Genomic DNA, 25,733 nt, shown 5'->3' on the forward strand with positions numbered 1-25,733 from the left:
ACAGTAGCAGCAGCTAAGCTACTCGCGGTGGCTGCAGTCGGGAAAAACTTGATGAAATATCGTTGCAAAATAAGGGGCGCGCGTACAATGAGATTGAAGCTAGCAGTCTCGAGACAAAGGCCGCGCCGTCGCGCAAACAATGGCGAGGGCGCGAGGGCTGGCTCGGATAAAAATATAGTCGCGATTTCCAATGCACTCGATGCAGTCGGCGGCTGGGCGCAGTCCTTCGTGTCGCGCGGCTCGTCTCTGCGGCCCGCGGACAAAAGACGGAAGCCCGTGGCTGCGACGACGACGACGACGACGACGACAACGACGACGACGACCAGGCATGCGGGCGCATTGTCGCTGAACTCGCAACCAGACGCGAGGCCCGAATCCCTCCTGCGAAGGATCATCGGGTCGAGGCATTGTTCTCGCCGCCGCCCCCCCCCCCCCCGCTCCATCTCCGCTCCGCAGAGTTCCGGCGTTCGCATCGAATTCGCTCGCGGCCGCCCGTTAATGCCCGTTGTCGTGACGCTCGTGTTTGCACCCACTTGATCGAGCGCTGCATTCATTTATGAGCCGCAGTGATCCTACTCCTCGGTTCACTGGTGCGCTGCGGAGCTTCCAACGAGACCCATGTAACCGTTCCGATTTATTCATGAGTAATATGCTTGACGCTCGTATTTAGTAGCGAGCGCGCGCGGCCTCATATAGAATTACACAATTTTCGATTCGCACGTAAATCCACAATAATACTGTCAGAGCAGGGGCTTTCGGCTGCGAGAGCGCCAATTTCATTGAGATAACACGCCTGGGCGAGCGAGCGTACGAGTGTACGTGGGACTCGGAAATGAACGCGATTTTTTCAGCGGTGCGAAAAATGTCCGACAGAGAGAGAGCGAACGAGCGGGAGCGTCGAAATCCAGTAAAAAAAGCAAGAGAGATGGCTCGAGCGGTACCTGGCGATGGATTGTTCGAGAGCGTCCGCCCCGGCGCGATTATTCGAGCGGCAATAGAAGTGAAAATCAATGCGCGGAAAAACGTTTGGCGCCTAATGCAAATTACTTCCGCTAGATTCGGGCCGAATTAACGCTCCAGCAAAAACATTTTATCGACGAGCGGATTTGAAGAGACGCGGCGGGCTGGGGGTGGCGCCCGAACAAAAGCTGGCGGCGCGCGCGTATACGCTGCCTCGCGGCGGCTCGGCTCGTTTATGGACGGCCAAATGGAAAACGTAAATCAATCGCGAGCGAAACAGTTGCTTGTTCGGCGCGCTCGAGGTCATCGCAACAAAAGTGCAACGGGCGCGTTAGCGCCGCTCCGTAATAACGCAGACGCGAGCACGGCCGACCCAGCGAACTGTCGGCGCGCCGGGCTCGCCAGTTCGTATCGAGTTTTCGTTAGCGTCGATCGCTTAGACGATAATGGGCGAACGGTGGCGAGCTCGTCCCGGGGAGGATCTGCGCAGCTGATTAGTCCGCGCCCCGAGAAGAATACGGCCGCTGCGTTGGCGCGCCCGTCGCCCAAATATTCCAGGGAGCTCGTGGTTGTTCCGCTTTGCGCAGCCCGGGTAAAAACGACGATTACCCGACACGCCACTATTGATTTTCGCCGCTGTCGGGCCGCTCCGTGTACAACTTTTATTCTCGCGAGGGGGATTTCCGCGGGCGAAGCTGCGCTACGAACATCCAACTCGGGGGCCGTGCCGTATAACAAATCTAATAAAATTTTTATCATCGCCGCGCCAAAGCTCGCGGCGGGCGTTGCGCCGCCGTAAAGCGCGACCGGGCGCGATATAGGCGCGAAGCACGCGCCGCTACGGCCGAGTTCCTCGCCAGGACAACGCGAACAACGGAGAAGAATGCTAATTAGGCAAAATCCAATGCTCGCGCCACGAGCGTCGCGAGCGACGACGGCACGCCGGCAAAAGAATAGCCGGCAAGCAGAATACTCGCGACAAGTGCCTGGCTTCTCGGAAAGACAGCCGGCGCGCGTATAGCTATACCCGCGACGGCGGCGGCGCGGCAGGAATTCGGCGTTGCACGCAGGGCAGCCCGGGGAGTGGGGCGCGGCCAACGGAATAATTGTCGCGAATTCCGGGAGCTCCATTAACATTAACAGACGCTTCTGCTGGCGGCGTACTTGCTTCCAAACTCATTTCGTAATTAGCTATTCCCCTTCGCCGCTCGGGCGCGCCTTCTTTCGCAAACTCGCTTGCCGAATCGACGAGCGAGCGAGCATCGAGGAATCCCTGATCAAAGACTCGCGCGGCCTACTCGCTCGTTAGCGCCTCGATGCCGGCTCACTCTTGCTTGACGGTATCGCGACTTCATACGCTCGCCCCTCCTTCTCTCGACGACACTCGAGGAATCCGACGAAACAAGCTTCTCGACGCTCAAAGGACGGAATCCTCGAACGGGTCTCTCTCTCGCTCTCTCTCTCTCTCTCTCTCTCTCTCCTTTCCTGCGCTGGATGAAAGTCCGAATATCGCGAGTGCCAATTTAGCTGGCTGAGCGAGCAAAGCTCCAATAATTACGAAATAAGTGCCCATTAACCGAGGCAACGGGCCCCGCGAGCTCCCTTCGAGTTCGTATCTCGCGCCCTTCCTTCGCTTCGTCTCCGTGCGCGCGGACGATCCGAGAGAGATATTTCCAGAATAATGGATTCGACGAGGCAAATATATCGGGATATACGCAGATATAATCCATTTTTACGGCGGGAGTAATGGAGGCTGCGGATAATGTGACATTAGCCATGGCTGTATTCTCTGCAGGCTCCGTAAATTCGAGCGGCCCACTAAACGCCTCGCGGCATCAGGCAGCTCGCTCGGCAACTTTTATAAATTGCCGCGCTGTTCCGCCCACGCCAGGCTGCGACCGACGAGAGGTCGTCGCGCGACACGCGCGACACGCGCGACGCGCGCGCGGTCGCCAGGGTCGCGCGCCCGCTCGGCGATGCCCATTCCGATGCGGTCCTCCTAATGAGAAGTTATTGCTCTCGGAAGCAGCAATAAATGAAATTGGCGCGACAGTGCACGTAGCAGCTGATCGAAGCGGAGGTCGCCAGACGGTGCCGGTGAAGGCGGGGCCCGCGGATCAATCCGGGCGCGCTTTCACGACGCAGCTGCTGAATAAGTGCCCTCGCGGCTGCGACGGGCGCTCCGCGATACGGCCATCTCCACACAAACGAAGAGAGCGTTATCCGACTCGGCTCCTCTCTGCCCACCGCGCTGCCCCTATCTTGTGTATCTACTTCAAGTGGCGAGATCGCGATAAGGCGTCGTGTGTACTCTCGAGGCGGAACGAGGGGGGCGGGAGAGAGAGCGAGCCGAGCCCGAGGGCCCTTTGCCGCCGTCTCTCTCCCTCGCCACGTCAATTTTCGGCTGCGCACTTTCGCCGGATATCGTTTGTTCAATTTTCCAGCGAACGCTCGCGCCCTCTTTCCTTCGTTCTTTCGTTCCTTCGCGCTTGTCCGCTCCGCTCCTGGGCGCCGCTCAAATGCCATCGCGCTTTATTAAGTTCGCGCGGCCATTTGATTTTAATAATAAAAGCTCGCGACCCGGGCGCGCACCTAATCACGGTGAAAAACACGACTGCAGCCAGAGTGGCTGCGGTTTTTAATTATGCAATATTCCGCACTGCGAACGGCTCCGACGAGTTTCTCGATAAGTCGGCGTCCATCGAACGATGCCGCTGCGTCGCGCGACCGACAGCCGGCCCGAGAGAACGCGGGCGCGCGAATCGTCGTAATTACCTGCGAACGCAGCAAAGATAAAAGACGCGACGTTTGTCGGGCGAAAGGCTGGCGCCGGGACGCCGAGCTGAGAGAGGAGCAGCGGCAAGGTCGTGACAGAGGCGTTTCGTACGCCGACGAGTGGTGGCGCCAATCGCCCGCAAAGCCTCGTCCGCCGGAAGACGGATGTGCGCGAGAGCCTAAGCATATGTGCGCGCACTTCTCGGTCGTTCGTCTAAGTCACGGCGACCAATTACGCGAGCCGCGATATTACGGCCGACGACACGCGATCCCTAGCCGCATGCATTATGCACGAGGCAAACGCCAGCCCGGATTTCGCCGCGGCGACTCGCCGAAACTTTACTGCCGCCTGCCAGCCACGCGGTTAGCAAAAGAGTCGAGTGCCGCGCGCAGCGGCTTAATTGCCGTTGCGTGAGCGATCCGACGTAGCAACGGAATAATTAGCTGTGCGTGCACTCGCGCAAAGAGAGAGAGAGAAAGAGAGAGAGTTGTTCACCGAGGAGAGATCCGGCCGGGGCCGAGCAAAGTAAGGAGACAAACAACTGACTCGCGCAGCGCCAGAGAGACGGACGAGCACGTAGTCGGCAAGACCATCGGAGTAGTTTTTCCGGGCACGCGAGGGCAGACTCCCCATCCACCTCCTCGCGAGCCGCCGGAAAAAGCTAAGACGGGCGCAAGTGGAAAGAAGGTCAATTAATTTCCCAGTGGACGGACGAGCGAGTCGCGCGCGCCACGCCGACTCGTCACAATCGAATCCTGCTCGAACTACACCGCGGCAAGGTGCAACAAAGCCAAATATCCTCGGCCGGCCGAGCTTTCCAATTATCTGGCTCGAGACGCGGCGAAAAAAATGAGAGAACAAGGCGGACGTCGGCTTAATTGCACTGTGCTCTCGCTTTAATTGCGAGCACTTTTCGCCCGGGCGCGTGCGGCGCGCGCTCATTAAAAAAAAGAAGAAGAAAACGGCCGCCGAGGGCGACGCAGCGAGCGCGCGCGCGCGCGCGGCCGATCGCGAGCGTCCGCGCCGACAGCAACGAGTGCCGCGTTCCGCCAGGAGCAGCCCGCGTAATTGAGACGACGCTGCCGGCGACGGCCTCTGCGAGCGCGTCATCCGACGAGGGCATCCCGGCGGCCGTCGGCGCCACATAGCCCATCGATCTGGGCCGTGCCCTTTCGAGGGAGGCCGGCCGGCCGGCGATCGCTCGTGCACATCGGCGTTCGAGCGCCCGACCTCTCGAGCCAGCGGCATTCCATCGCCGATGACGCGTGCCCGCGCTGCCGATCTCGCGCCATTCGTCACGCTCGCCCCCTCGCCGCCCGACCACCCGAGCCTCGCGCGCGTCGCTCTTTCGTCAGTCCCGCCGCGGCCGGCGGACGCCCGATATTTTTCGCGAGCTCATTACTCATTCGAGTGGCGTGCGTGCGCGGTGCCGAGCCCTCGCGCCCCGCACGCCCGATCGCGGTGTTTGCGCAGGCCAGCAAATTAGCGCGCGATCGATCGGGACGAGGAGCGGGCGCGCGGGCACTGCGGCGGCGGCGGCTCCTCGACAGCGCTCGCCGCGGGCAAAGTCGCTCGTTGTTCCGCGGCCGATCGATCACGCGAATCGTTGAATCTCCGAGTCTGCCGGACTTATCTGCGCGCTGCGGCCCTGCAAGTAGAGGAAAGCCCGAGATGGATGCCGGGTTCCGCCGCACCTTTCCGCGCAAATCAGCGAAAAATTCATAATTCATGGCGCGTAATAGTCCCATTACTCGCCGCCGCCTCGGCCGCAGCGCTCGCGCCGAGTATTACGCGGAAATATCGCCTCTGATAAAGCCAGCATTGATGGAGCTGCAGCCGTCGTCGCTGGAAAGCTCGGCGCAAACAACGACCCCGAGCCTGCAATTTCAGCGCCGTGCCCCGGGCTGTTGCGCCTCGCGGTCGGCGCCGCGGTCGAGCGAACGTGGACGCCGCGTCGCTATTTCTCGACCGTCCGTCGTGGCCGAGAGGCCGCCACTATTATTCCGAGCCGCGCGATCTCGTTCGCGCAAATCGCACGCGCCACAATCATTGCGCGCAGCTCTATCGATCGCGCGGCGCCCGACTGATCAAAGCAGCCAGCGCTGCCCCGTAAAGTCGCTCGAATGCGTCAAATCGCAGGACTGCAGCGGCCGAGCGGCGCTGCGATGCCTCTCTGCGCCTGCACGCACCAAGACTGGCGCTGCCCATCGACGGCACGTTATTGGACGCCCAGAGAGCCGTGAGATAAAGCAGCCTGGCAGTTGGTTATTGCCGGAGCTGCTGTGTCCGCCCACGAAAGTCCAGCGGCCGTGTCGCCGATAGTCGAGCTGCCGTCCGCTCGACGACGAAACTCGGCCCGCGAGTTTAACGCCGTCGCGGTCCGTATGGCGACGCGCACCGCTGCTGATTGCCCGGCTGAAAGAAGCGCTGCTGCTGGCGGCGGCGGCGCGCTGCGTGCGGACGCCATTAAGCGAGGCCCTCGGCGAATCCGGCCAAAGTTTCGCCAGCGCCGCCATGATTGTTTGCCTACGAATTGTTGCCAGTTAGAGTGCAAAGTTGCAGATAACTCGCGTGGCGCTCGCTGAGTGCCGCCGCGCGCCGCCCCCGAGCCAACAAAAGGACCCCCGACCCTCCGTTCCGATTGCGTGACTTTGCCGATTGCCCTCGCTGCTCGCGCTTTTTCTCCGTGTCGCTCGACCGTCGGGAGAGCCGGTGCGCGAGCCACGGCTGTAAGGCGTCGGCGACGCTACGCGAGCCCGGCGAAGCCGCGCAGAACAGCGTGGCGGGAAGCAGGAAGGAAGGATTAAGTGGCCGAATGTTTTCCTCGAGTCAGCCAACGGAGTCGCGGCCGCGAGCGGATTCCGACACCAAGTGGATCTTTTGTCTCGGGGCTTTGGTCGTTTGGGCCGCTGCCAGCTCTGGCGCCGTCACGCGCGGAAGCCTCTTTCCTTGTACGCAAGCTCTCGCGAGCGAGCTGCCACCTCTAAACGTCCATTCAGCTTGAACGTATGCCAGGATGTAACCGCGCGCGAGCTGCATTGTAGCTCGCGAATATCCGAGGAACAACAGAACCCCCTCCGAGTCTTCATCGGGGACCGCATTTGTTTCGTCGTTCGCTGGGTTCGCGGTCGAGTCAGGGCTTTCGCCGGTACCGGTGCAGGTCCCGAGCGCATTCGCAAGTGCGAGCAAGCGATCGCGCGACCCGAGCAAACAGCCAGCGGCCATCCGACTTGGCGGCCGCGCCAGAATTATCGGCCGGCGGGGCACACGTTAACTCGACCCTAGCCAATTGTGCCGGAGCCCCACGGAGCCGCGAGCGCGGAAGGCAAGGAAAGCACGCCGCGGGCGCGAGGCCTCGGGGAATTCCGAAATCGATCCGCCGCGGATTCTCTATTCTCTGTCCCTCAATGCGAGTCATCGGCGCTGCAATAAGCGCCATTTCGCGCAAAGTGAAAAGCACCGGAGAGGCTCGCGTCAAAAGTTTCCTCGTTTGCCGGACTCGTCACGCTCGACGACAAATTTTTAGGCAGCGCTCCGCCGAAGTTTGTCGATAAGAGTGGCGGGGGCGGGGGCGCCACCCTCTCGGCTCTTCCGAACCCTCCGCGTAGTGCTCGCGCGCGCACGCGATATCGCACGTAGCTAGCAGGCGCTCGCACTCCCTCGAGTCTCGTTCTGACCGCTCGGCTGAGATGAAGGCGGCATAGCCGAGCAGAGGGGCGATAGCGAAAAGTTGGCTGCTGCGAGCTCGGCTCGCGAGTGGAATCCTACAAGTGCCGCTCGGGCGTAAGTCACGAATCGATGGATCGTTGACGGGAGTCGCGCGGGGCTGGAGGTTAATTGATCGGGCTGTCGGCGGCGGAACCGGGGCAAAGAGCATTCGCAGGCGGGAGCGGGGACAATCGCTTGCCAATCGAGCGGCAGCAGCGCGTCAGATGAGAGATAAATAAAGGCGAGGACGCGCCAGGCAGGATGGAGAGAGGTCCAGCAATTTATCTGACGAAGAGAGCTTTTGCTGGACGACAAAGCCGTGGGGGGCCGCCGGCAGCCGATTGAAAGAGCGCGCCGCGACTGCTGCAGGGTCCGGGACCAAATTAAATCCAACGCCTCTCTGCGCGCAGCTTTTCTCCGTGCGCGCAACCCCGACGGCCTCATTACCGCGTGCGCGAGCGCGGGATCTCGACTTGACTCGCACTGGCAGAGCGAGAGGGGTAGAGGTAGAAAGGTACTCTACATTTTTCTCCCTCTACTTTTTCGACCTCTACATCTTTCTACCTCTAAAATTTTCTACCTCTACTTGTTTTATACCTGAAGATAAATGTAGAGGTAGAAAATTGTAGAGATAGGAAAAAGTAGAGGTATAAAATTGTAGAGTTTGAAAATTGTAGAGTTGTAAAAATGTAGAGGTAGAAAAATGTTGAGGTAGAAAAAGTAGAGGCAGAAAAATGTAGTGGTAGCAATATGTACAAGTAGAAAAACTAGAGGTATAAAATTGTAGAGTTTGAAAATTGTAGAGATAGAAAAATGTTGGAGGTAGCAATATTTACAGGTAGAAAAACTAGAGGTATAAAATTGTAGAGTTTGAAAATTCTAGAAATAGAAAAATGTAGAGGTAGAAAATTGTAGCGGTAGAAAAATGTACAGGTACAAAAATGTAGAGGTAGAAAAATGTAGAGGTATAAAATTGTAGATTTTGAAAATTGTAGAGGTATAAAATTGTAGAGTTTGAAAAATGTAGAGGTAGCAATATGTACAGGTAGAAAAACTAGAGGTATAAAATTGTAGAGGTAGAAAAATGTTGGAGGTAGCAATATTTACAGGTTGAAAAACTAGAGGTATAAAATTGTAGAGTTTGAAAATTATAGAAATAGAAAAATGTAGAGGTAGAAAATTGTAGCGGTAGAAAAGTGTAAAGTTCGAAAATTGTAGAGGTAGAAAAAGTAGAGGTAGAAAAATGTACAGGTTAAAAAACTAGAGGTATAAAATTGTAGAGTTTGAAAATTGTAGAGTTATAAAAATGCAGAGGTAGAAAAATGTAGAGGTAGCAAAATGTAGAGGTAGAAAAAGTAGAGGTAGAAAAATGTTGAGGTAGAAAAAGTAGAGGCAGAAAAATGTAGTGGTAGCAATATGTACAGGTAGAAAAACTAGAGGTATAAAATTGTAGAGTTTGAAAATTTTAGAGTTATAAAAATGCAGAGGTAGAAAAATGTTGGAGGTAGCAAAAGTAGAGGTAGAAAAATGTAGAGGTATAAAAGTAGAGGTAGAAAAGTAGAGGTAGAGGTATAGAGAAGACATTGTTCTTGCAAACGAGCAGTCTGACGTCGCTGCTGGGCGCCGTAATGAAAGTCCTTGAGCATCGGAAGTTTGCTGGTATCGAATGAGACGTCATCGGGGCACGGCAGCTGCGAGATCGGGGGTTGAACGAGCAGACGCCACAATAGCCGCGCACGGATATCGCTGCAATCGCTGCGCGTGGCGCCGGAAATATTGGGAGCTTGCAATTAGTGCGGATCGAGAGCAGGGGGCACCGGGCGAGGACTAATATCGGAGGCCGCCGCGATAATCTTTCGAGCTATGCGATTAGCTTTATTTGCGCGGGTGCCATTTCGTGGATCGATGATGGCCCTCGCCGCTGTCACGAGAGCGCGATAACACGCGGCAGTGACGACTTCAATGACCCTCTCTCGTCAATTATCTCAATTACCCGAGCGCGCGCCGCGCCGTGCCCGCCAGCGTCACGCTCCTGCGCTACACCTACTCGTCGCTCGCTGCCCTCCCATCGACGCTGTTCGCGCTCCACTGCGCCGCGGCCGGCGTCCTCGCGCTCGTCCGCGTCATTTGCATCCTCGATTTCGCCCGGCCCGACGACGAAAGTACGGCGGGCCACGTCGCTCGCGGCACACGGCGATTGTCGCTCCACGCGCGGCCTGCGAGCTGCCGGCTCGGTCGGCAACTTTGCTGGGCTGCCGCGGGCGTGGGTGGTGCGTCGCGCGTGAAACTGTAATTGGCCGCGGAAGCGGCCTGGCAGCCATGATTGCACAGTGGCCTTTGTCGGTTCGACAATCCGCGGGAATTCGAAGAGAGCCGCGGAGCATCGCGCCAGATCCGCATTACGACCCGCGAGCGCACTTGCAGACTCGCTGCTTTGTAATTTGGCCTGGGTAATGGTGCTCGTGATCAAAGCGCCGTGCGGCTCGGCGTAAAAAGCCCCGTAGAGCTGCGGCGGCGGCGGCGGTGGCGGCGGCGGATTAAATATTTTCAATTGACGTCACGTCGAGGGCCTCGAGCGTTTCGAGCTGGCCGCAACAATGACGAGGGGCACTGAACGGGGCTAATAAAAAGCCACGGCCGTCACGGGCCTTCGATAGGCAGCGAGCGTCCAAGGCTACGCACTGTTTGGTCGCCGCGAGGCCAGTCAGCTGTGGTGCAGTCGGAGCCCCCCTGCGAATTGGGTTATGAGCTGCAGCGCCACGTATTTTTGCGTGGGCGCTGAAAGCCCACCTGGCCTAGCGCGCGGTGGCCAGCCGCGCCCGCGACAACGGCATTTTCGCGACACGGCCAATGTGAAATTATTGGCCCACGCGGCTGCCTCGTTGACGCTTGGATGCCGGACGCCGATGAGGAGAAAGAGAGCGGTAAGCGCACTTTAAACATTTGCACGGGCCGCTGTTTGTCCGGCCGAATTTGCATGGAGCGATTACAGCGGCCCAGATGAATCGCACGAATCGCGCGTCGAGCCGCCAGAAAAACGATGCGTTTTATCATCTTATTTTTATTGAAAAATTCAGCTAGCGGCCTGTCCGGTCGCGCGCTCACGTGCCAGCGCTTTCGCCCACTGCTCGCAGGCGTCGACGCTCGCGCGATAAACAATAAACTCGCGCTTTATATAATGTATTTCAGCGGCGGCGTGTGTGCGCAATGAACGGAAGGCCGCTCCGCGATGCCACCCGAGTCAGGGCAAAAAGCGCCGGATAGCCGGACGCGAGGTTGCTTTACGAGGCCGTAAAGCTTTCCGGGCCGAGGCCTTTAAAAATTGCGCCCTCGCGAATGTCAGCTTTGCAAAACGCGACGAGCCAACGCGGCCGATTGTCGGGGAGCGCCGGGCGAACAAAAAAATTACGGCGCCGCGTGTGCGACAGGCAAGTGTCTGGACACGTCGTTCGGTGTGGATGCCGGATGGGAGCGCGTCGATCGAACGACGACAGTGTATCGGGGTCCCGACGACACGGCTTATCGGGGATAATCGATGGTCCGACTGTTTGCGCGACGACGTCTTGCCCGAACGCGCGAGCGCACTGGCTCGCGACAGGGCCGAACAAGAGAGTCGCTCTCGCGGCCGCGTATTCAACGGCGTCGCAATTAGCCGCGAAAACTTGCGTGACATCGAGTGGAGCACACGTCAGGAGCTTTTCTTTTTTCGCGCCGCGCGACCCACTTCGGCGCGCGAGCGGGGCAGGCAGTGGGGCGCACATGAATGCCTGCAGGTTTTTTCACTGCCCCGGCGGCGGCGGCGGCGGCGCTTGCACTTTCTTGATGGGCTGCTGTTTACTTTCCATTACAATTGCTTTTGCCGCTGCTGGATTTCCAATAACACTCGGGGCTGCCGCCCTTGCTGCCTGCCTCGTTATCCAAATGAGTCACTGCGCTTCATAGGTATATTCGTGCTCGAGATCGTGCCCGCCATATAAATCGGAGTGTGCAGTGCCCGCGATACGCCGCGGAAGGAGAGGCCAAGTCGCGGCGGCTTGGACGAGCACGGAGATCCGACGACGGGTAGGCGCGGGGCCAGGTGGCTGCTGGATCTTATCGGGGCAGCGCCTTCCGTCGCGACCAGTGGCGCGCTCGGTGCACCGCCCGAGTCCTTCTGGCTATTCGTCTCTGTGCCTATGTGGGTTAAGCAAACGCCGAGCCGGCGCACTTCCATTAGCCCGAGCCAAGCCCTCCAGCCGCGCTATGCCTCGCTCAACTATTCACGCAGGCCTTGATTGACTTGCAGCTCTTAATAATTCTCATCGGCTTACCGTTAACAGCCCTCTGTTCTGCCGTCCCAGTTCGCGTCCCTAATCTTCGGCCGCAGCTTTTTACCGTTCGCGCAGCCAATCAATTTGCAGGCGCGGATTTCAAATACACGACACACGAGACGCTGGTGCGCTCGGACAAAAAGCAGCCGCCTAATCCATTTAACTTACGATAAAGCGTGTGCTCGGTGGCTGCTGTGTAGAGCCACTCGGGATAATTAGAAAGGCGCAGAGAGAGAGAGAGAGAGAGACAGAGAGAGAGAGAGAGAGAGAGGAAGGGAGAACACGGCCGACTTCCTTATTGTACTCGTAAAACTCACTTAGCCTTTTAACCAACTGGAGCGCGAGCGAACGAACGAGCCTCCTATTTTCCCAGGTGTATTTATCTTTTGTCGACTGACTCGTCGTCCGCTGGAAATCCAGCGCCAGTCGGAATAAGGTGCTCGCGTCGCGAGGATCAGCGCCGGAGAAGACAACGGCTGCTCCTCCACCGACGCCTCGCCGCTGTTTTTCCGGCATCCGAATAAAGCCTCCCCTGACAGATGCCTCGCCTTCGCGTCTCGCTTAATCAAGCCAAGGTGCTGCTGGGCGTCAACCTTTCGCCGCTCATCCTCGCTGGCGGAGCTGCAGCTAAGCCCATTTGGCCGCTGCTAACGAGAAAAATCATTGTCGCACCAGCCGAGCGCCAGCAGAGTCGGCCGGTCCCTCAAAGTTCCGGCGCTCGACAACTTGGCGCGGGCGTCGCGGCCGATGCTATTCGACAAACTTTTTCCCCAGCTGCGGCTCTCCGGCTCTTTGACAAAATTGCGCGCGGGCGGGCTGGTCGAGAGCCGCTCGCGATAAAAACCAAGAGCGGCACAATGGCCGTGCGTTTGAAAAAGTAGCACAACAAAGTGTATTTTCCGGACGGAAGCCGCGGAAAGGCTTCAAATTGGGAATAGAAAGCGAGCTCCGCGACGTGGAGTGTCGGCAGCTAACGCGGCAGCCTGTAGCTGAGGGCCGCTCGTTAGCCTAGCTTTTCATTAGCGCCGGAAAAAGTGCGAACAGAGCCCCTCGCGGACGAGCTAGCAGACAGCGCGGCCGCGAGGATTAATTGCCGCCAGGGGGGGGGGGGGGGGCAGCATTAGCGGCGCCTGCTTGTGAGCGATGACGGCCGCGCGATTGTGGTGGCGGTTCGACGCGCGAGGGCGCCAAGGAAATGGCAGTCTCGGCCGCCTGCGTAATTGGATTTACTTTGGCTGCGACCGGTAATGTCGCCGCTCGGTAAAACGCCGCGCGGCCCGCGGACCAAGAGGCTCTTCTTTGTGCAGCTGACGCCTCGGCAGCGCGACTGCGCTCGGTTCGCCTCAATTTCGGCATGCTAATGCCAATCGAGTGCTCGCGGCTGGTTCGAGTAGCCCCGGCTAATGCTCGCAAATTGAAAAATCCACGCGGCCCAAGGGAGCCAATTAAACGGCCGACTTGCGCCGTGGCCACTGACCAGCGCAGCCGGGCTCTCGCGGCGAGATATTAATTAGCAGCAGGCGAACGAGGAGGCGCGCGAAGAAGGGGATCAAGCCCTTGGCTGGCGGATGATAATGAATCGGCTTTCGCGGCCAAGTGCTCTCGGCACTGCCGGCGCTCCCCGGCCAAGCAGCAGCCTCGCTGAGCCAGCGCGCGCGCGCGCAAAGATAAATTGAAATCGGAAGCTCGGATTTAATTAAAAAACTTTATCTGCCGCCCATGCGAGATGAAGCACGTTAAGAAGAGCAAATCGCCGGAGAGCCCTGATCCGTCTTCATTTCTTCGTCCGCGGACCTTGGCCGAGGGATTATGGAGTCCGCAAAGTCGCGCGCGCCGCGAAGAGAAAAAAATCGGAGCGAGCGGCCAATGCACGCGCGCACGCCCACCTGCGCCCAACTTTCGACTCGACGGCGGAACTTGGCGGCGCCATTAGAGCCCGGATTTCCAAGTTTTAAAATGTGCACGCCCCCGCCGAAAACTCTTTATACACTCGGCGCCGCGCGCGGTTCCCGCTTTTTTTCCTCGCTCGCGCTCCGCCGCGCGGCTCGCGCCAGACTTTTATGATATTCCGTGCCCCTCCGCTCGGCCGGCCATTCGATATTTCTGTTATTTCGGCACATTTCCGCCGGCCTCGTGACTTTAATGCCGGCTGCTCCAGCAACTTTTTATGAATTTTTCAGAGCCTCGCCGGTTTTTTACGAAAAGTCAATGCACCACCGAGGCAACTTTGCGCTACTGCGCGGCAACCTGCTCCGCTGCGGGCCGTTTGTTCAAAGTACAACTGTTCCGCGCGGCCAGCGACAGATACGTGAATGGGCGCGTCGACTTTATTCGTAATTCATTGATATTCAATGGGAAAACGCGCGCGGAATCGGGCCAAAAAGAAGCGTCACCGAGTGAAGGAGCGAGCGAAAGAGAGAGAGAGAGAGAGAGAGAGAGAGAGAGAGAGAGAGAGAGAGAGAGAGAGAGAGAGAGAGAGAGAGAGAGAGAGAGAGAGAGAGAGAGAGAGAGAGAGTGAGAGAGGCGAGGAGGGGGGCGGATCATTAATTCGAGCGGAAATTCGTTGTTATGCAAATAACGATCGGGCAGTAGGTATGCAGCTGAATATGTACATAAAATCTAAATTCAGGTCAGAGCTGCGAGTAAAGAGAGCAGTAGGCGAGGAAAAAGCGAGAGCGTCGGGGAAGGGAAATGCGTTTTCGCCGACGAGTGGTCTTTTATCCAAGGGTTCATTCCAATTTCAAATGCAAATACAGCAGTCGGGCGGCGCGCTCTTTCTCTCGCGCTTCAGGGGCAAATTTTGCAGGCCATTTGCGCGACAACCAGCTGTCAGTGAGCAACTCACTCCTCCAGGACGAGACAGCTGCGTTTGCTTGGCAAACGCGATAAACAAGAATCGAGAATGGCGTGCGAGGAGGAGGGTCGAGTCGGTAGAGACTCAAGTGGCAAGTTACGCGGCTAGCGCTATATGGGGCAGAATGCCACGGCGGCAAATGTATGCCATATGTAAATGTTATCCGAGCCGTACAGTAATCTGGAATTTGCTCAGACGTGTAGATTCAAGCTCTCTGGGACGCCCCTAGTCGGCATCGCTGCCGCCGCCGCCGCCGCCGCCGTCTCCGCTGCGTGTGGCATGTGGCAACAGACCAAGACGAGAGCAAGGACGGGCCAATTTTGCCGGACGTCCGCTAAAGTCAAAGCCCAATCTCGCCAAGCCGAGGCTGACGGAGTGGCGAGATTTGCGAGACGTCGGTCGCCGAAGCCCGAGACGCAGCGACAATGGTACGAGGCGGCGACCCGCGAAGGAAAGTCCGAGGCCGCAGTCGAGCGAAACTATATTCCGCGGGGCGCGAATCAACTTCTCCCAGTCAAGTGAGACGCGCGGCGAGCTCGAACCCGAAAAACGTGCGACGTCCTAGGCGGTGCCTCGGCAGACGGCCGAGCTGTAAGCGGATGGGGAGTTCCAGCGCCGGTCGAGCCGCGCCGCGGATAAATAAACAAATAAATAACACCCAAGTTAGGCCTCGGCGCGGCCTTTCATCCCTGCACTCCGAGTAGCGGCGCCTCTGGTGCGCGGAGAGACTTTTATCGCGTTATATCGCCGAGCCACTCCTAATAGTAAGTTCATCGGCAGAAATCCGCCGTCGCTAGGCACGGAGCGAGGGACCATTTCTTTTGAAAGCCGCCGAACGGGAGCAAAGTGTATCGCTCCAAGGATAAAAGCTTCGTCCGGCGTAAAAGCGCGCGATCGAGACGCACTCGGCGACGTGGCTCGACGCCGGGCGGCGGCGACAAAGCCACCGCGGATAAGTGAATTTGGCCTGGATTCGGAATTGCCTGGCGCGATCAAAGTCAAAACGCGCCTCGCGGCTTTCAGGCGTGCCTGCGGCCTCCTCGAGCGCCCCCGCCCCTCCCGCCGGTCCGCGATTTTTATCGGCGGGGGTCGTAAGCTCGCACCTCGCAGCTGCATCCGTCGAGCCCTAATACCCGCGAGCCCCAACACAGAAACCTACTTTGCGTGTGACCACGAGACCTCGTTGTTTGGCCGCGGCCCGCAAAGCATCGGCGCTCGACCGCGGCGCTCGACAAAAAAAGCAGCGCCTGTCGCCGGCTAACGAGCGCCAAAAAGAACGACGATAACACGAATATACAACGGCCGCTCGTACGCGACTTCGCACTAGTGCCCTCGTTGTTTTTCTGCTGTTCGTGCTCAACAACGCCGCGGCTCCAGCGAAAACATGAGAATGCAAAGGGCGCAGCTCGGCGGGCTGACAGAGCAGCAAACGTGCGCGCCGACGATCACTCGATGATATAATTGGCCGGCACGCGAGGAGTTTCGCTCTGCAAATAACGCTGCCCGAGTAAACGCGTAACCGTGGCGTGCCTAGCTTCCGATCCTCAAAGGAAGGCGGTGACGACGAAGACGACGGCGCCCCGGGGAAATACGCAGCTCTAACCACCTGTTAACGAGCTCGCAAGAATTGTTATAGCTGGGATTATGACCTCGTCTCTGCGCTATTTAACGTCTCGCTCAAAGGCCGCGCGTTGAATAATTAGCTCGGATTCCAGAGCTGTCCCCAACCTCTCGCTTTTTCCAGCTGCGCAAACAGTCAAACTCGCCTCTTGGCTCTTTGTGGGATCGCGGATCATCCTGTCCATCGATACCCGACCGCGAGTTCTCGTCCTTGTCCCGTAAGATAAGCAGGCTACGGATGGGGCGAGTGCCTGCATCACTAGTGCAGTCTGTGGCGAGGAGGATCGCGGCTTCGGCAGCATCCTGCTGAGCAAGCGCTGCCTCGGCCGTTCCCTTCCAAACGAGCAGCACCAGGCTTCCCGACCTTCCCGAAGATAATCTTTGTTCCTCGTTCGGCGCGCGCGCGCAACGGAAATGTGCAGCACGTGTTGCGGTCGATTCCAGTAAGCGACCGATAAATACTCGGCGGTCGGCTTGCGTAAGAGATAGCCGGGTGTGCGCCAAACGACAGTTCGCCGTCGATCTACGAGCAGTGTCCTCGGTGTACGTGGTCGAGGATTTGGGTTATATCGAGGACTAATCGAGCGTGTGACGTCGAAGAATGGGAAACCTGGAGATCGCGACTCGGCGTAATATGTGCGAAAGCTGCCTGGCTGCGCTCGCAAGCTTTGCTTGTCGCCTCGCGAGAAAGAAAAGACAGAGCGAGAGAGCGAGTCGGGAACGCCTGGAATTTGATATTAAAATCCTTTCACGGAGATGCACACACGCGTACAAAGAGAGAGAGAGAGAGAGAGAGAGAGAGAGAGAGAGAGAGAGAGAGAGAGAGAGAGAGAGAGAGAGAGAGAGACGACGACGACGACGACGGGAGTGGGAGGCGGGGGGCAAGCTAATGCCTCGTCCCATTTCGCATTATGCGCCGGCAAAGCCTTGTTTTCCCCGATGGCACGCCTACGTGCCGAGCGGCTGTCGGATGAAAATCGAGAAATCCTCGTCCCCGGGGAAAAGACTTTCAAATTATTAATGAAAATATCATCGGCAGCGTTCGTCGAAGCCGCGGCGAAGCAGAGCGCCTCTCTCATAATATTGAAAATACTCGCGGCTGCGCGCCCGCTTTATTTACCCTGCGAGGAGGCGCGCAAATAAGCCGACATCCCTCTCGCCGTCTCGCTGCATTCCCTGATTAAAAATGTCAATTTTCACCAGGCGGTGGGATGAAAAAATACGGGGGCCGCGAGCCCGTCGACGGTCAGCGCACCGAATGAAACATTGCAGCCGCGACGAAAGCGCGACAGGGCGCTTCTAATGAAAAAGCTCAGGACTGCGGATAAACATTGGACGCGAGGGCCGCGGGCCGAGCAATTCGGACGACGATGGACGCTGACTCGCTGCGAGCCGCGGACTCGAGACGCAGTGTCCGCGGAGAAGAGCCGAGCCGACGGGACTGCAGCGAGAGAAGGAGGCCGAGAGCAGCTTTGCCGTCGGAGACGGTGGCGGCGCGCTGCAGCAACGCCCGATGTTTGTCGTCCACTCCCAGCCCCGGCCGCGCGATCCCGGCATTTCGCACGCCTCGGCCTTCCAGTCAGATGAGCCGCGCTCTTCCCTGCCGGCAGCTCTTCTGGCTCTGCCTCGCTGATAGCGCGCGCTCGATTGCTCGTAGGCCAACGACACGCCGTTCGAGCTGCCAGTTCTGGCCAAATCCCCGATGCAATCTCTCCTCGCCTCATGTTTATTCAGCGTCTTGTGCCGAATAACAAAGAGCCCAGCACCTCCCTTCCCGCCTCCCTCCTCGCTCATAAAAGCGCTCGTTCTTTATTCTTGGGAGAGCCACTTTAATTAATAACAACGCATTTGGAGCGCGAAAATTCTTTTGTCCGTTTTCGTCGGCCGGCAATTTTCCAGTTACGCGTACAATGAAGCGCTTTTTCGCCGGCTGCTGGCGCGCTGATAATTAAGGGGCCGCATTTTTGCGTGGGAAGACATTTTTGCGAGCGCTTCCGCGCCCTGCCGTCGCCGCCGCCGCCGCCGCCGCCGCCGCCGCTGCGGCTGCTCCCGGAGAGTATATACATAATGACGGTGATTTCAGTAATTCCAGCGAGCGTAATTGCAATCTCATCGAACGATGGTCTCTCGCGAATTTGAATAATGCCGCTGCATTAGCCGCCGGCGCTTCTGTGATGCCGCCTCCGGTCCAAATAATTCGCAACCATATGCGAGCAATTAACGCTGATCATTGCTGTCGCGAACAAACTTAATTAAGTTTTCATTCTCGTGTCTCGGTCGTGGCCGCGCATAGCTCGCCGTGCCCACGGTCAGACGAGTACAAAGCACGACGATGATTATTCGCGCTTGTGCCGGCCGATCGCCACGCAATTTCGTCTGCTCGGCCGCCGAACGTCGACGGCTGATCGCTCGGCCAATTTTTCGTCGAGCAACGCGTGCCAGCCAGCCGAAGCGGAACTTTAGCGAGAGAGCGTGGACTCGCTGCAGCGGAGGTGGACGGCAGGGAATCGCTCTGTTGCGCCGCTCCGAATTGCCATCCATCTCGCGGCTGGCGTCCGCCCGCGGGCTCGCGAGCAGGCGCTACGCGAGCGGCGCCGCTCATACGTCAACGGCAATGCCATCGGCGTCCTCGGAACCCGACGGCCGACGCCAGCAGCCGGATCCGACGGCACATCCGCAATCTTGCCACATGACTGGGCCGAGCAAGCACAAACGATCCGACTCACCGGCGGCGGCGACAGCAGCAGCAGTAGCAGCAGCAGCAGCGCAGCGACTCTCCGGCGCGCTGACACGCTCCGGCTTGTAGACGGTGGCGGTCGGCTAGCTCACTCGGCACCTGTCACATTGCCCCGCGCGCACTGCACCGCGACTGCTCGCTATCGAGCTGCACGACAGCCAGCGCAAGTAGCGCAATCGTCGACGAATCGCACTCGTCGATGAGGCCGTCTCGCGACTCTGCTCCGGAAGTCAGCGCGCGCTCGCCGACTCGGTCGCTCGCTCGCTCGGGGCGCCGTAGCACGAATGGAGCGAAAGGGCTGCGCTCGGCGCCGCCACCACCACCCCCGCGCGGCCGAGCGCGCCCGACGCTCGCCGAGGCCGGCCGAGGATGCGCGCGCACACTCCGGCCGAATAATAAGCTCTCGCAAATAGACGTCGTCAAGCTCGCCGAAGCTCCTTTTCTTTGTGTGTCCGACATCTGCGATTCGGCTCGATCGAACGAAACATATCCGCGTTGCTCGGCGGCGCGCGGCGAAGCGCGCCACGTACGCGTGCAACGTCAACGGCCCGAGGCTTCGTCGAGGACGATAGCCGCGAGAAACTGGGCTGGCGGCTGCAGCTCGTTATACGCGTAAATAAGAGCGGCGCGGGCGCGATGTACTTGGTAATGGGTGTCGCAGTAAGTTTGGCCAAATGAGGCGTGGAAGCGTGCCAAACGAGAACACGCGCGCGCGAGAGAGAGGGAGAGAGAGAGAGAGAGTGGCTTCTACCGAAGAGTGCTGCAGCTCTCGTAGAGAATCGGGTGGCCAATGCCATATTTACGAGCGCGCACTGAGCGTTACGGGCGCGGCCAATGATTCCGCGACGCCTGGCTTAAATCAACGTTTCCCAAGGAAATCTGAAACGGCCAATAATTGATCGATGGGGCTCCCTCTCTCTCTCTCTCGGCAGTCTCCGAAGCCCGTTAGGGAAATTAAGCGCGCTGAGCGCTGGAGCGCTGGAGCGCGCGAGCCGAGAGAGGCTAGATGGGATTATGGCCGCGCCGACCGGCCGAAAACCAAACTAATTCCGCGGCCCTGCCGCATGCGTGTACTGCCGCGCACGCGCTGATTAGCTATGAAATTTCACGAGCCCTCATCTCGTTACTCCGCTGCTCGTGCGCGTTCAAAAATCGCGATCCGCGGCCCGGCCGCTGTGCCGCGACCGTTGCCTCACCGAGGATCGATTTACCGCGCGTTTCGCTGCTGCCCTAGCCGCCACTGCTCCGAACGCCGGTGCGTGGTCGCCCGGAAGTCGTCGTCCGACTGCTTGGTGTCGGGCTGCCTGCGCTCCTCTTTGTCAGCCCTGCCAGTGGAGCCCGCGGAGCGTTGTGTCCCTGCTCTCCGAACAGAGCGAAAATGACTTGAGAAATCGGAGAGCGAGCCGAGTTTTTCTGGCGACGGAAAAGCGGAGAGCAGAGCGATAATGTGTCGGACGATTTGGGCAAGTGCGCAGTCCGAGGGCTCGGAAAAAGCCGCAGGACGTCCGCCGCGCAGCGACGAGGCGGAGAGGAGAAGAGGAGGAGAGCGGCGGCGCACGACAAGGGACAGGGCTGTATTCTCTTTGGTAATCCGAGCAAAGTGTGCTCGACGATCTGCCGTCTCGTTCGAGCAATGACACACCCTCGTTGGCTTTCGTCTCGACAATGTACGCCCCGGCGACGAGGCAGCGCTGCGAGCCGACGAGGGCACGACGAAGCTCGCGATTTTTCGCAGTCGACATGCCGCGAATCTTCGGATGGCGGCGGAGCCGAGCGCGGAAAACTTTGGCGAAAACCCTTAAAATTCCAATAATAAATTTACAGAGGCATTCACGCGCGGCATCGGATAGCTGACGAAGAGGCCGAGAAAAAAAGCAACGGGGGATAACAAGGCGCAAGGCGGAGCAAGCAAATTCCAAAAGAATTTTTGCCCCTTGAAAGTAAGAAACGGGCGGCTAGCTCCGCTAACCGAAGCTTTGAAATTCCATCAGCTGCAGTCTGCCGCGAGAAAGCGGAGGAGCGAGGGAGCAAAAAACTTGCAAAGGTATGCAAGACTTTCGCAAGACCTTCTGTTCGCGGCCCGCCCTCGGACCTTTTATCTACTAAAACCAAATCTGTTAATTAAGCGAATTAAACAGCGCTTCGCTGCGAGGCTGCTGGCTCAGCCGTTCGCTCTCGGCCAGGCCCGCGCATTATCGCTCGACAGTCGAACGCTTTAATTGAAAAGTCGAGCGCGCCGGCGATAATAACTTTCTCGATTTGCTTTGCGAGCGGATCGGCCGGTGAAAGCGCCTGCCGTTTGTTTGCGCAGCCGCGGCAAAAAGCCCGCAAAACTCAGCGCGGAGAGAAAACGGAGCGGCGCATCCGCGCGCGGGGCCTCGATACGCTTTCACGCTCGGCTCCGCGCCGGCGGTCTCGCGCGGCACGCTCCGCGCGCACGCCGAGCGAAAGTCCGGCCTCGCGCTCGCAGTCCCGCTGCGAAGATCGCCGACTTCCGAATAAGCAGGTCGGCGCCGCGCGGCCAGCCACCCCCTCATTCTGGCTGGACGCGCCTCGGCCCGCGCTCGCCCGCGTGCCTCCTCGCGTTTGCATAATTCTTCGTCGTTTCTCGCGACCAGCGGCAGACGTCCATACTTTCACCTCCCGCTCGGCGTTCCGCTCGCCGTAATGGATTTTTCCGCGCCGAACGACTGGCAGTGCCGCGCCCCTCGACTTCTCGCCGCTGACGTTTGTTCGTTTGCGAGGGCCGACGAAAAGTGCTGCCGTCCCCGGGACGAGGCGACTCGACGAATGGACGAGACGACCTTCCGCGGGAGCCGCGTAAAATCTGGCTGTTCGCTGCGAGCGGACGATAAATTCTCGCCGAGGTAGAGAGCGGCAAGGTCGCTGCGTGAGCGGCGCAAGACAATGCGACAGCGGCCAACGCGCGAACGGAGAGAAGCGTCGGCGAGCCGTCGAAGCGCGTCGGGCAAATGCTTCGCGAACCTGCCGCTCGCGGCATTTTTACGCTCCGCTTCGCCGTCGCGCTTCTCGGTCTGTTTGAGGAAGCGCGCCCCGGATCATAAGCAGTCGCAGAGAGCACGACGCGAGCTATCGGAATGCCTAGGCCCGGCTCCGCGGAGCTAAAACGACGACGACGACGACGACGACGACGACGACGACGACGACAAGAAGCGCGAGCGAGCGGCCAACTTGTAAAAGCGCTCACGCGAGCACTTCGGAGCGTGATTCCTCGAGGTTGGCTGGGAGGAGCGCGGTCAAAAGCCTTGATATGCAAATGAGGCAACGAGCCGGGGCTGCTGGCGCGTGCTCGACATCCCGATAAAGTCCCGATGTCTCCGCGGCATGCCGGCGCAAAAACGGAGACGCGAACGGCGGAGCGCGGGCAACAATTACAATGCGCAAGATTGACAAAGTCGAGCAGGCCGATAGATCGTCTACTCGGCATGGCGAGCACGTCCCCAGTACCGAGTCCGGCGCGGCGCGTGACGTCGGCGTGAGCAGTGCCGAGCGCGACGGAGTGGCGGTGATTGGCGCCGCGGGCCGAGATCGCCGAGGAGCTGGCGCTCAGTCCGCTCGCGCCGCTCGCGCCGCTGACCCGCAGTCACGCAGCCGTGGAGAGGCGGCAGATCGAGAGCGAGAGCACCATGGACGCTCAGCTGTTGGAGTCGTGCAGCACCGAGGAGCTGTGCGCGCACACGGCCGGGAGCGTCGAGCTGCTGGCCGAGCAGTGCGCCAAGCTGCGGGACTGGCTACGGCAGCAGCCGCACCTGCCGCAAGGTAAGCCAGCGCGTCCTTCTGGCGCCGCCGCGTCGGCCGTTCACCGAGGCTAAGGCCGCGCCGCTCGCTGCCGCAGACATGCCGGAGCGCAGATTGGAGTACTTCGTCATCAGCACGAAGCACAGTCTGGAGCTGGCCAAGCAGAAGCTCGACGCGTACTACACGGTGAGGCGCCTCGTGCCCGAGCTGTTCGCCGAGCGCGATCCCCTGGGCCAGGCGCTGGCGCGCCTCCCCGACACCCTGTACGTACGCGCCGCTCGGCTCCCGCCTTCGCCCGCGCCGCACTAATGCCGCTCTGATTCGCAGCCAGTGGGTGTGTCTGCCGAAGCTCACGCCGGAACGCTACAGGGTCTCGATCCTGCGCTCCATCAACGAGGACGCCTCCAAGTTCCAGCCCTGGGACTTTTTCAAGTAAGCCCCGCGCGGACGCGTCGTCCTCCGTCCGGGGTTTTCCGGCCCCTCGGCAGCGGCAGTCGGCAGTCGTCAATAAGAGCGGAGCGGAGCAGCGATAGCGCCGAGCTAACGGCGATGGGCATCGTTCGGGCAACGAAGAAAGCGTTAATTACCTCGAGCGCCGGGGCGATATCGAGAGCGAGATCGGGAGAAAGCCGGCGCGCAGCGAGCGTCGATCGGATAGTCGCGACGGCACGGGGAGACGGCGATAAAGCTTTACGGCTAGTGGTCAATTTGGGCAGCGCCGGGGACTAAATCGCTTTTCGCGGGCACAGGTACAGCTTCATGGTGGGCGACGTCCGCATCTCCGAGTGCCGCAGCCTCGGCGACATTTACATTTACGACCTGCAGGCCATGCGCCTCGGCCACCTCGCCAAGCTCACTCCGGCCGTCCTGAAGAAGTGCGAGGTCGCCGCCACGGTAGGTCGGCGCGCTCTCGCGGCCGTGCTCGCCGTCTCTCACCGCCTGCGCCGTTGTTGCTGTTGCAGAAGGCCTACGGCGCGCGCATCAAGGGCATCCACTTCGTCAACGCACCCGGCTTCATCGACCGCATCGTCGCGCTCGTCAAGTCGGCCATCAAGCCCAAGCTGGCCGCCAGGGTAATTCGCCTATCGTCCGCGCTCGGACCTTTCCGCCCTTTCCGCAGCACTCATTGTCCGTTGTGACGCGCGCAGGTACACGTGCACTCCTCGGGTCTGCAATCCTTGTACGAGTCGGTGCCCAGGGCCGTGCTACCGGCCGACTACGGCGGCGAGCAGCCCTCGATGGACGAGCTCGACGGTCAGTTGGCTCGCGAGTCCAGTGCCTCGCGCGCCGCCCCACCTAACGCTGCGCCTCTCTGCTGCGCTTGCAGGCCGGTGGCAGGAGAAGCTGGCCGAGTGGAGGGACTGGTTCCTCGAGCAGGAGCGGCTGCTGGTCGACGAGGAGCTGCGCCCCGGGCCGACCGTCAACGCCGACGACCTCTTCGGGTTCGCCGGCTCGTTCCGCAAGCTCGAGGTCGACTGAGCCGGGCCGCGCCGCACACCTCCAGCGGCAGCGGGAGCGTCGGGCGTCCAGGCTCTGCGGATGTCTTATGTGCGGCTCGAGCGCTGTTCAAATAAAGTGCTGTTTCTGAGAGACGAGCTGGTGGTGCGCCTTTCCTTGATCAGCCGCGGCGCGGCGAGTCCGTCTAAATGGAAATGCGAGGCGCGGCGGCGCGCGCACCTCCGTCGGCCGCGGCGAGTCCGCGCGGCAATCCAAAGTTTTAATCCGGCGGGCAAGTCGGCGCGGGCGACTCCTTGCGCCGCGAGCCACGACTTTGCATGCAAATTGGCCGAGAAACGAGCGCGCCGCGACAATAATTCAATTTGCTCGCGCGACGACGCCGCCGACAATCGCAACTTGGCCGCGCGCTCCCGCCAAAGCCCATAACCGACAAAGGGCTTCGTTATAACTTTCGTCCTGCCGGCGAGCCCATGGATAAAGAGCACTTTTCAACTCGCTGATTGGCCCGGCTGCCGGCGCGCGGCTAATGGATCGCCCCTTCCGCGCCCGCGTTAATGCCTGGACGGCGCGTCAGCTCCGCGGGCTTCTCCCGCGGGGCCCGCGCGCGGGCGCAAAAAGGCGCCGACGGTCAATTGGCGCCGCTCGACACGCAGCCGCGGGGGCGACGGAGACGCGGCAGGCCGTGTCTGCGGCGCTCGGTGATAAAACATAATTCAGCTTTACGATTGTGTCGCGCGCGCGGGCGCGCGCACGCCCGGCTGCCAGTGCGCGGCTCCACGGCCCGAGTTATTTATTCGCGCGCGCCACTGTGCTGCTCGCAACAAGTCCAATCGCCATTCGTTACCGCGCGCGTCCTCCGCTTGTTGCCGCGTCGTCGTTTTTTCACTCTCTTCTTGTTTTTCCGCCCCCTCCAAGGCACACGCTGCTCGCGTCCGTTATACGTGCACTCGCTTCCCATATTTATCGCTCAAGTTGGCGCGTAACTCGGGCCGCTGCCGATCGCCGGCTCTTGGCCTCCGTCGGCCGCGACCCAACTTTCCGCGCCGCGCGCTCGTTTTTGTCAGTCGCGCCGGCAGCTCGTCGCGGCTTCTCGGCTCGCGCCGGTCGACTGCACGGGGACGCTCGCCTCGGTCATCGATCCGCCTCGCCAAGTCGGGCAGACCGGCCTCGTAATTGATGCGCGCGGGTCGCGGAGGCAGCTCGCGCGATCCTCTTTTTTGCCACTCAGCTGCACGCAGCCTTATCGAAATTAATTGCGGCCCGGGAGCCGCCTGCATTCATGCGCGCTCGTTACGAGGGCCGCGCCTCCGCGCCTCAATCCTCTAATTTCCTCGGATATGGGCCATTCGATCTGCCGAGCGCAGCTCGTTCTCGCTGATAAGTGTCTACGTTCGTCCCGGCCTGCGGATGCAGCGCCGGCGCCGGCGGCAACGAAGGTTGCCGCCCCCTCTCGGCCGCTCTCGGCCCCACCGCGCAGCGAGACGTCGAGTCGCGCGCGGCCTATTAAAAATCGAGCACGAGCCACTCGATTACGCTTGGCGCACGCCGCAG

General features: G+C 59.8%; 2 protein-coding genes across 6 annotated transcripts in view; one reads left to right on the forward strand and one right to left on the reverse strand.

Annotated features, from left to right (window-relative positions):
• The window catches only part of LOC131671161 (TWiK family of potassium channels protein 9-like), a 92,743-nt gene extending 73,434 nt beyond the window's left edge, over positions 1 to 19,309 (reverse strand). For 4 of the 5 annotated variants that reach the window (XM_058947389.1, XM_058947391.1, XM_058947390.1 and 1 more), the window contains exon 1: positions 18,955 to 19,309. The gene's annotated coding sequence lies outside the window, so the exon portion shown is untranslated. The remainder of the gene's footprint in view (positions 1 to 18,954) is intronic. The other variant, XM_058947392.1, reaches the window with a different exon arrangement.
• Positions 19,310 to 22,595: 3,286 nt separating this feature from the next.
• LOC131671196 (alpha-tocopherol transfer protein-like) lies at positions 22,596 to 24,208 on the forward strand. The gene is made up of 7 exons (XM_058947448.1): positions 22,596 to 22,745; positions 22,822 to 22,987; positions 23,052 to 23,156; positions 23,474 to 23,618; positions 23,687 to 23,797; positions 23,873 to 23,978; positions 24,052 to 24,208. Exons 1-7 carry the CDS (start codon positions 22,613 to 22,615, stop codon positions 24,201 to 24,203), a joined length of 918 nt encoding a protein of 305 aa, XP_058803431.1. The 5' UTR covers positions 22,596 to 22,612; the 3' UTR covers positions 24,204 to 24,208.
• The last annotated feature ends 1,525 nt before the right edge of the window (positions 24,209 to 25,733 follow it).

The sequence above is a fragment of the Phymastichus coffea genome, unplaced genomic scaffold (genome assembly GCF_024137745.1).
Source record: "Phymastichus coffea isolate CEN01 unplaced genomic scaffold, Cenicafe_Pcof_1.1 PCOF00120, whole genome shotgun sequence".
Classification (NCBI taxonomy): Eukaryota; Metazoa; Arthropoda; class Insecta; order Hymenoptera; family Eulophidae; genus Phymastichus; species Phymastichus coffea.

Bases quoted from the DNA above. Each gene is read 5' to 3' on its own strand.
- LOC131671196 (XM_058947448.1), top strand. From the start codon at position 22,613: ATGGACGCTCAGCTGTTGGAGTCGTGCAGCACCGAGGAGCTGTGCGCG. The intron at 23,619-23,686 runs GTAGGTCGGCGC...TTGCTGTTGCAG, and splicing joins AGTGCGAGGTCGCCGCCACG to AAGGCCTACGGCGCGCGCAT. The intron at 23,798-23,872 runs GTAATTCGCCTA...TGACGCGCGCAG, and splicing joins AGCCCAAGCTGGCCGCCAGG to GTACACGTGCACTCCTCGGG.